The 10,663-nt window shown below is 37.9% G+C and overlaps 1 protein-coding gene across 1 annotated transcript in view; it reads right to left on the bottom strand.

Moving 5' to 3' along the window:
- ODAM (odontogenic, ameloblast asssociated) overlaps positions 1-2,932 on the bottom strand; it is a 16,832-nt gene extending 13,900 nt beyond the window's left edge. The window contains exons 1-4 of the mRNA XM_006896838.1: positions 2,882-2,932; positions 2,756-2,797; positions 2,147-2,194; positions 1,094-1,327 (exon numbers count right to left, since the gene is read on the bottom strand). Coding sequence (XP_006896900.1) covers positions 1,094-1,327; positions 2,147-2,194; positions 2,756-2,797; positions 2,882-2,932 — 375 coding nt within the window. The remainder of the gene's footprint in view (positions 1-1,093; positions 1,328-2,146; positions 2,195-2,755; positions 2,798-2,881) is intronic.
- Between the last annotated feature and the right edge of the window lie 7,731 nt (positions 2,933-10,663).

The following is a 10,663-nucleotide window of genomic DNA, read 5'->3' as shown; positions in this document are numbered from 1 at the left end:
TAGGCTGCAGTCCTTGACACTCTGCAGCAGGCGCTTCAGGTCCTCTTCATTTTCAGCAAGCAGGGTCGTGTCATCCGCATAACGCAGATTGTTGATAAATTGTCCACCAATCTTGACCCCACATTTCTCCTCATAGGCCATCAAAACTCTTGTTGGTTTCTTTATTGGTGTTAGTTTTCCATTTTCATAAGTCTGACCATAGAAATTTATAATCAGTGTTACAAGACTTGGCTATAATAAATAATCATACATTTATGCAGCTTGCATGAGATTTCCTTGTGCAAAGTGATTTTCAACATTTACCCTAACTTATGTTTGTGATCCATGAATAGCTAATGTGAATATTATTTTTCATATTCTCTCTCCTGCACTGTCGTTGCCTTTGAGTAAGAATTGGCCCATTAACTGATTCTCCAGTGAGTTTTCAGAGGTTGTAAATCACATGAGGAGGAAATTGTCCATCTTTCTCCAATGGAGAAGTTACTGGATTGGAACGGCCTGCCTTTAGGTTGGCAGCACAGCTCTTTATCCACTAGGCCATCAGGGCTCCTATTTTTTTCATATTAGGAATAAAAAGATAAGAAATACTTGTGGCACAGCAATTAAAAGATAGAGGTAGACATTTCAAGTCATGTGTCTCTGAAGGAAAAACATATGACACAAGGTTTCTGTAAAGATTATCTACTGCCATGGTTTATGCCAATTTACAGTGACTCTATAGAAGAGAGTAGGACTGCCTGTAGAATTTTCAAAACTGTGAATTTGACGGAAAGAGACTGTCATATCCTCCTCCTTCAGACTGAACAATAGGGTCAAACTTTCTACCTTTCCATTATCATCCCATTACTTTAACCACTGCACTACAGGTTCTCTAGAGATGTAATGATAATAGAATTGGGACTCTTGTCGTAGTTCTATTCTGCCATAAAACATCATTTTGAGTCAGAAGCCAACAGATAGAAATGAATTTATGAACACACTATGAAAAAAAGCTTCGCTTGCAAACTTTTTTGTTACCGATTAGTAAACATTTTCATTTTAAGTGTGTATCTTTCTTCAAAACAAAACACTGAGAAAGGTCTAACCAACTTACATGATTAAGGCCTTTTTGGGTCTGTGGTGATGTTTGAGGCTGTGAAGGGTCTAGTTGGCCTTGCTGAGATCCTTGGACAAAACTGACCTGTCCTGGGAAAAGATTCTGATTTGGAAGTAATCCAGCAAACCGATCTAGGGTTGCTAAAGAGAAGTGGGGGACACCAGAAACCTGAGGCTGCTGTTGCTGCTGCAGAATCCCAGGGAAAGGAGGAGTCAGTGAATTCAATGAGCTCTGGAACGATATAGAACAAAGGAGGGAAAAGGTCTCACTTTCATGTAAAAATAGATTTGTAAAACTATCCTGATCAAGAGTCAAAATGAAAGCAGTTCATTTCCTTTCCCCAGTAGTTTTACGTTGTAAAAAAGAAAAACAAATTGGTGTGTTATGGCTATGCAGACAATGAGAGACGGCCTCTCATGAGAAATGAGGATAGAACGAGGTGGAGAAAAGAGCACAAACATCATTCTTCAGTGGCTACTGTGTATGTAAAAAGAGGGAACGGGAATAAAATTTAATAAAGAATAATTTGAAGAAATAAATATATTTAATACTGGATGAAAGAAAAGCAATATACAATGATCAATATAAAGCATTGAACAGCTGTTGTAATTAGTTATAATAATCAATTAGAATAATGTTATAGAACAAAATGTGTATGAATGATTGAATGAAAAAACAATAGGATTTGCAAACTTTCACTCAAAATAACTTCCGAAATAGTGTATAGATTTTTGCAGTTTTCAGTTGTTTTTATTTTATTTGCTTTTCTGTAGTCTGCATAAAATTGTTCATTGAACTTTCTGAAAGGGTTGTTGGATAAAGTCAGTGTGTAGCATATACAAAATCCCCAATGAATAGATATTAATCAGATTCTGCTTTTTACTTTAACCTTCAAAAAAATGGTCACTAAAAATATAAACAAATTCAAAACTTTAATAATCAAGATTTCATTAATGAAATCAGATAGTATTTTTTTTCTCATATGAATCCTTATAAGAAGTTAAATAAAGAAAAGTATTCTCTTTCAAATAATTATTGAAATAAAGGTACCTGAAATTGTAGTGGCAAAAGCTGAGCATTATTAAGATTCAAGAGTAACTAGAAGAGGAAAAAAAGAAAAACAAAATTACTATCTAAATTGTTACTATGAAAACTATTAATAAAAACAATGTTTACTACAAATACATTACAATTCATTTGTTGTTTGTCGAGATTCCTGATAGAAGTGAGACATTTCATCACTATACTTAAATAAAATTACAATAATTAGATGTCTGAGTTGAAAACAGGTTTGAAATTTAATGACCTCTCCTGTGCTGTATTTAAGATTGTAAGACTTGAGCTCAACCTAGAGAATTAGTTCATAGTTTTATGCTTTTACATCTTTATACATCTGTATTAACTGCCATTAGAATTAAAAGATGTACTCCTTTTCTTTCTTCCTTGAAGAACTTAAGCTCAAAAGAGAGAGGCAAAACAAAACTAATTTGTAGGGGTAACCTGGGATACAAAACAAGCACAGGCATTAGAAATGTATTTGAATGTGCCCAGCAGCTCTTGTCTAGAAATACAGGATAAATCAAGTGAAGGTTCTTATCTCTTCCCCACTAGATTTTCAAAAAAGGGTGCGTAGAGATTGTTCTAAGTAGTTCAACTAACCTCATTACTGTTGCTAGCTGACAGCAGACGTCGTGGGAGAAGCTAAAAATAAATCCAGACATGTTAAAAGCAGGCGTGTTATTAAGTTTTACACCATGAGGTCAGCTTTATTGTGAAATCACTTACTGGGGCTGATGATGTGGCTTCAAGAAGCCCAAGAAGAATTAATATCTTCATTTTCAAACACAACACCTAGAAAATAAGTTAGGATGATTAATGAGCTTTAAAGGGTTTAAAATTTACTAAATCTGAGTAATGATATGCTTAGTTGGCATTGTTCAGTCAGAGGATTATTAATTCTATAGTATTTATTCATAACTTAGAATTTCAAATGAAAAAGACATATTAATAAGACCTGAAGAGAACTTAGTCTTTGCTTAGAGCAATTGTTTACTAAAAGTCCTAAAATACACTTGTCCTTTAAACTTAACGAATAACTCATTTAGTGATGTATGTTATAGTGAACAGGATCATGAATAAGTTGGCTTCATTCCCTACAGTTCTCTACGCTGAAAAAATTGGATCATTCAAGTAATAAGAGACCCAAGATGGATCAACCAACTTGGTCTTAACAAAGAAAACAGCTTTCATGTCTATATTTTTAAGAGTTCTATCCTAAAGATCTGATGATACTAGTTCATTACCAAATAACCTTCATTTAAAAGTCAAATAACATTAAAATAAACTAACACTTTTGTCGTGTGCCGTAGAGTCAGAATGAACCTGTAATGGACCCTCCAGCAGATTTTCAGAGACAGATAATTGCAAGGGAGGAATTTATCCATCCTTCTCCTGAGGAATAGCTGGTGGCCTCGAACTTCATGCCTTCAGGATTACAGAGCAGCTTTTTGCCACTAGGCCACTCAAGCTCCCAGTATCATTGTTTAAAAGATTTAGACTGTTATATTTTAGAGTATAATCACCTTGAGTATTTTATCCTTCGTCTTCTTGGTATGAAATTCCCTGTCTTACTCAAGGCACTGCTCTAACAAATGTTTAGAGTGACCCTGATAATCTTTCCTACATAATTCACTTATTTTGGTTTCTAAAACTAGAAAAACAGCAAAGATTGGATATCTTACCCACTTCTTGACCTATGAGGAGAAATCTAGAGCTTTGTGAGATCTGAGTTCTTTTAATCTTTCAGCTTTGCTTAAATTTTTAAACCCGTCTTCCGAGAAAAGGACCAATCATTTTTCAAAGACACTAATGATTCAGTGGGTTTCAGACAATGGCTTAGCTAATAACCCCTTTTCTAATCATATTTGTGGTATATGGGTCTCCACACCTCTAGTGATGTTATTAAATTATCTCCTCAGAAATGTCTTGTGATCTTCTCACACCTCTTTGGTTGATGACTAACTGTTCTGGGATGGCTTAGTTCTACTTGTTCTAGATTCTGGAAAAAGCATAGTTTAACATAATAGCTTTAAAAATATTCATTATATTGAAAAAAAATTAAAGATGATTATTTTTTTATTTAAAAATTAGTGTCTCGAGTTATTAGTCATAAGTCACAGAGTAAAATGACAAAAGTACAAAGTATTTTTAGGGCATGGTAAAAGATTCTTTAATTCATCAACATGAGTTGTGTATATATGAACTACTTTCATTTATGTTTGACAAATTTAGTGGATCTCCTTTTACTTATAAAATGAAATTATAAACCTTTGTGAATTTCTGTCATGAATTATTTATCTGTCTATGAAATAAGTGACTGGAGAAAGATGATTACATTTTTTTTAATGAAGAATAAATGCTTTGTATTTTTCTCTTTTGCTAAGTACAGCTTTAGTGTACAAAATACAACTACTTACTCTCTTTAAAGGCTGTCATAATTTAAATGGCTATCATTACGGGATTTCAATTTTCTTCTCTCTTGTTTATTTTCTGCTTATTATTAATGTTGACCTTACTTTAATAGCTAGACCAGAATCTTGAAGTTCTAATCATGCTTTGTCTTACTTCACATTCACTGTGGAAAAGTTCTTTTGGTCACGTTGACCTTGAACAACAGATATTAACCTCATTTTGTAACTGAGGAGGGGAAAATAAATAAGATTAATTTGTCCTCCTTAATAGGGTAGAAGGTCAGGTAAAGAGAAGACGATGTTCACTTCAATTGACATAATGACTGCAATAATGGGCTCAAGTCCGTCGAAAATCATGAGGATGGTGCAGGATGTTGCTGTTATGTGCCGTCAAGTTGCTTGCCGTCAAGTTGCTTGTAACCCTATGTACAACAGCCCTAAACTCTGCTCTGTCCTGTGCCAATTGCACTGTCTCCAGCACACCCATCCCGATTACCCCAGTCACTAGAGGGCCTTCCCCTCCTGCGCTGTCCCTCCATCCTACTAAGCATGATGTCCCTCTCCAAGGACAAGTCCCTCCTTACAAAATGTCCAAAATATGTCAGACGAAGCCTCAGAATCCTTGCCTCCAAGAAGCAGCCCAATTTAACCCTCTCCTGGATGAATCTGTTTGTTTTTTTGGCAGTCCATGGTACATTCAACACTCTTTTCCAGCACCACAGCTCAAAGGCATCAATTCTCATTCTATCCTCCCATAATTATTTATGTGTACCCTCAAATCTGATCTGACTGGTACAGGAGGGGATTATCCCTCCTTCCTCGGCAGAGCATCTGGTGGATCCATTTTCTTTTAATACTCCCTGTATCACTTAATATTCTGCCTAAAGCATCCTTGATTATAGCAACTCAGGGTTTGAATTTTTCTTCAGTTCCTTGAGCTTAGGAAATGCTGAGCGAGTTAGTCCTTTTCTTGCACATTTCATTGTAACAGGAGAGGGTTTATATCTGCTGTTCTTAGAGTTTCTATGAATTGTACTAAACTCAACAGCACATAACAACAAAGTTTAGGTCATGAACCCAAAATGGGATCAAACATCTTGGTCCTAATTAAGAAAACAACTTTAAAGTTTGTATTTTTAAAACATGTTGTTATTGTTGTTATGCACCATTAACTTAATGATGACTCATGGTAACCCTTTGAACAAGAGCTATAAACCCTGTCCTATACTGAGCCAACCTCACTGTCTCTGACACAACTGATCCCATCACCCCATTTACCATGGAAAACATCTCAACTGGGTCTTCCTCTCCTGTACTGTCCCTCCACATTTCCAAGCATGATGTCCTTCTCCAAGGATTAGTGTTTCCTGGACCTGTGTCCAAAGTGTGTGAGATACAGCTTTAGATACCTTTCCTCCAGGGAGCAGCCTGGTTTCACCCTTTATAGAACAGACTTGTTTATTCTCTTGGAAGTCCATGATAGGTTCAACACTCTTCTCCAGCACCACAACTCAAAGACATCAATTCTTTTCTCATTCTTATTCATTGTCCAGCTCTCTGATTCCTAGTAAGTAATTGTGAAGACCATGGCATATATCAGGCACACCTTAGTCTAGACTAACATCATTACTCCTCAGTACCGTGGAGAGGTCCCTGACAGCAGACTTTACCAACTCTATTTATATTTTGGTTTCCTGTCTACTGATACCAAAAAGTGCTGATTTTGAAGCCAAACAAACTAAAACAATTAACAATCTCAATCTCTTCTCCATCTACCATGATGCTGCCAATTGGTGCAGTGGTGAGAATCTTTGTTTTCTTGATGTTGACTTCAATCCATATAGAAGGCAGTAATCCTGGACCTTCTGTAGGAAATAAGTTAGTGCTCCACTAGTAGAACAAACAGGTTCCTCCTGGAGACAGTGAAACAAAGCTGCCCCGTGGAAGCAAGAATTCTGAAGCTCCATCTGACATACTTTAAGCATGTTGCAAAGAGGGACCAGTCCTTGGAGAGGGATATCATGCTTGGGAGTGTGTAGGGACAGCTCAAGAGAGGAAGACTTTCAATGAGATGTATTGACTCAATGACTGGGGTAATGTTGGTAGGCGTGCCAGAGACAATAAGGTTGGCACAGCATAGAGCAGGGATACGGCTATTGTACAGAGGTCATTGTGAGTTACAAGCAACTCAATGACACATAACAACAACAAGAAGACAAAAATGTATTCAGTTACACCTTTCCTGTAAGATTACTGTTGTAATGTACTATCAGGTCCGAATCTACTCATAGATGACCCTCCGGCAAGTTTTATGAAGCTGCAAATTGTACAGGAACAGATTGCTCATCCATCTTCCTCCCTTAGAGCAGGTGGTTATTTTGAACCACCTGCCTTGGGTTGGCAGTACAACTCCTTAATACGAAGTCATCAAAATTCCCTTCTATAATATTAGTAAAAGATTATTTGTTTAAAAGAAGATTGAAGAATATAAACTAATCTCCTTTACTGCATAATAGCAATTGTAAATCACACGCCACTGTTAAAGTATTTGAAACTTAGGGGAAAGGGACAATCTCTCAGTTTACTTATTTTAAGTTAACAGAATTTCCCAATGAATACCTATTTATTAATGAGTGAGGAGTACAAGCTCTAAAATATGGAAACTTTGACACTTTGGAAGTTTCCCTGTTCCTTTACTACTTACTGCAAGTATCATGCAAAAAAAATTTGTTTTTGAGGTTAGATTTACATTTTTACTTAAAGTCTTGTTTCTAGTTTTCAGGAAATCCTTTTGGCAATTTCAGCATGAGAGGAAATTACAACAAAGGGCCTGTAGATTATTTTTTATAGTTTCAGCTTCCTTTTGTTAAATACAATGGGGAACTTTAACTACATGGCCAAAAAAGGATGAGAAAAAAATCAAATGTATATTTTAGAGAGAATTTCTCAGAAAACTAATGGTGAAGGTGCTTCCTTACATGTTGGATATACTACACATTCTACGCTTTCTTGGAAAATCACAACTCCTAAGTGTACTCAAGATTCTGAGAAATTTTGCAATGATGAAACCTGCTGATCTTTAAGTAATCTGTTGTCTTTAGGTGCAAAGGGTGAACTATGACTCTATGATCCCATGAACAACAAATCTGATCTTGCCCTATCCTGCATCATCCTCATCTCTGACATACTCAGCCCACTGTTACAATATAACTGTGTCAATCCATCTTATTGAGTCTTCCTCTCTTCTCTAACATTCTAGCTTTCAAATGTTATTTCCCCTCTCAAGGTCTGATCCTTCTGATAACGTACCCAAAGTATATGAGAAGAAGAGTAGGATTGTTGTTTGTTGTTGTTAGATGCTGTCCAGTCAACTACAACTAGTAATGACCCTATCTATGAACAAAATATCTCAACCCTGTTCTATTCTGTGCCATCTTCACACTTCCTGACACACAGGGGCCCACTGCAGCAGTCAATGTGTCAACCCACCTGGTTGAAGGTCTTCTTCTCCTTTGCAGACCCTCCATCCTTCCAAATAGCCCCTTCTAGAAACATGCCCAAAGTATGTGAGGTGAAGCCTCATTATTCTTGCCTCCAAAGAGCACTCAGGCTACACCCTTTCCAACACCTATCTGTTTGTACTCTTGGCTATTCATGGGATGTTCAGTGTTCTTCTCCAACACTACCGCTCAAAGGCGTAAATTCTTTTTCTGTAATCCTTATTTATTGTCCAGCTGTCAGATGTATAGCAAGTAATCACAAAGTCTATGGCCTCAATCAGATGCACCGTAGTCCTCAAACTGACATCATTAGTCCTCAATAATTTGGGAAGGTCCCTAACTGAAAATTTCCCTAGGTCAATACATCTCCCTATTTTCTGACTGCTCGTACCAGGGTTTTTAATTGTGGATCTAAGCAAGATGAAGCTGTTAACAGTTTCCATTTCCTTTATATCCATTATGATGTTGCTTATCTGTCCAGTGGTAAAAATCTTTGTTTTCTTGATATTGAGATGCAATTCATACGAAAGGCTGCATTCCTTGACCTTCTGCAATAACTGGTTCAAGTGCTCCTCATTTTCAGCAAGCAAGGTTGTGTCATCTGCAAAAAGCAAGCATTCATGAGTCTTCATCCGATTCTGATGCCACTCTCCTTTTCACAGAGTCTAGCTTCTCAGATAATTTGCTTAGCATACAGATTGAATAGATCACTATTAGTCTCAAGCAACTTGACGGCACAGAGCAATAAAACAAACAAATTGATTAGGTATGGCAAAAGAATACAATCCTGGCTATCTCTGGTGGCCTAGTGGCAAGAAGCTGCACTGCAACCTCAGAGGTGCGTGGTTCAAATCCACCAGATACTCAGCTGAAGAAGGAGGGACAGTTTCCTCCTGTACCAGTCAGATCTGATTTGACAGTACACATATTAAAGAAAATTAAAAAAAAAAACAATCCTGATGCACTCTCTTCTCAGTTTTAAACAATGCAGTGTTCCCCTGCTCTGTTCATAGAATAGCCTCTTGGTCTAGGTAGAGGTTCTCCATGAGAACAATTAAGTTCTCTGGGATTCCAATTCTACTCAGTCAGCCACAACTTTTTAATGATCCACGCAGTCAAATACCTTTAGTAATTGGAGCATGAAATGTACATAACTTGAATGTTAGAAAACTGGAAATTGTTAAAAATGAAATGGAACACATCAATACTGACATGTTGTTGTTGCTGTAGTTGTTATGTGCTGTCGAGTCGCTTGCGACTCATAGCGACCCTATGTACAATAGCTCTAAACTCTGCTCTGCCCTGTGCCAATCTCATTGCCTTCGACACACTCAACCAGATTGCCCCAGTCACCGAATCAATCTATCTCCCAGAGGGCCTTCCCCTCCTGCACCTGCCCTCCATCCTCCCTAGCATGATGTCCCTCTCCAAGGACCAGTCTCTCCTTACAACATGACCAAAGTATGTCAGCCTCAGAACATTTGCCTCCAAGGAGTAGCCTGGTTTAACCCCATCCAGGATGAATCTGTTTGTTCTCTTAGCAGTCCATGGCACCTTCAGTACTCTTCTCCAACACCAAAGCTCAAAAGCATCAATTCTCCTCCTATCGTCCTTGGTTATTGTCCCGCTCTCTGATGCATAACAAGTGATTGCAAAGACCATGGCCTGTACCAGATGCACCTTTGTCTCCAGAGACACACCATTGCTCTTGAGTACTTTAAAGAGTTCCCTAACAGGAGACTTTCCCTTGGCAATACGTCTTTTAGTATCCTGGATGCTGGTGCCAAGAGTGTTGATTGTGGAGCCAAGCAAACTAAAGCTATGAACAATCTCAATCTCTTCACCATCCATCCTGATGCTGCCAGTTGGTCCAATGGTGAGAATCTTTGTCTTCTTGACATTGAGCCACAATCCATATTGGAGGTTGCAGCCCTTGACCCTCCACAGCAAGCCCTTCAGGTCCTCCCTAGTTTCAGCAAGCAGGGTTGTGTCATCTGCATAATGCAGATTGTTGATGGATCTTCCACCAATCATGATCTCACATTTCTCCTCATAGAGCCCAGCCTCCCAGATAATCTGTTCTGCATACAGGTTGAAAAGTTATGGAGACTGGACACATCCCTGGCATATGCCCTTCCCAATTTTGAACCATGCAATGTTTCCTTGGTCTGTTCTGACGACTGCCTCTTGATTCAAGTATAGGTTTCACATTAGAACGATCAAGTATTCTGGGATTCCCATTCTTCTCAGAGTCAGCCACAGTTTGTTATGATCCACATAGTCAAACACCTTTGCATAATCAATGAAGCACAGATAGACATTCCTCTGGTTCTCCCCGCTTTCTGCCAAGATCCATCTAACATTAGCTACAATATCCCTAGTACCACGACCAAACCCAGCTCGGACTTCTGGCAGTTCTCTGCTAGTGTGCTATGCCAGTAATTTTTGGATAATCTTCAGCAGAATCTTGCTTGCATGTGAAATCAACGATATTGTTCTGTAGTTTCCACACTCTGTTGGGTCATCTTTCTTTGGAATGGGAAAAAATATAGATCTCTTCCAGTCAGTTGGCTAAGTGGTTGTTCTCTAGATTTCTT

This window comes from Elephantulus edwardii, unplaced genomic scaffold, assembly GCF_000299155.1.
Source record: "Elephantulus edwardii isolate Elephantulus edwardi_28Jun2011 unplaced genomic scaffold, EleEdw1.0 scaffold00192, whole genome shotgun sequence".
In the NCBI taxonomy this organism is placed as follows: Eukaryota; Metazoa; Chordata; class Mammalia; order Macroscelidea; family Macroscelididae; genus Elephantulus; species Elephantulus edwardii.
Note: the sequence above shows the minus strand (reverse complement) of the source record. Positions and strands in the feature narration are given on the sequence as shown.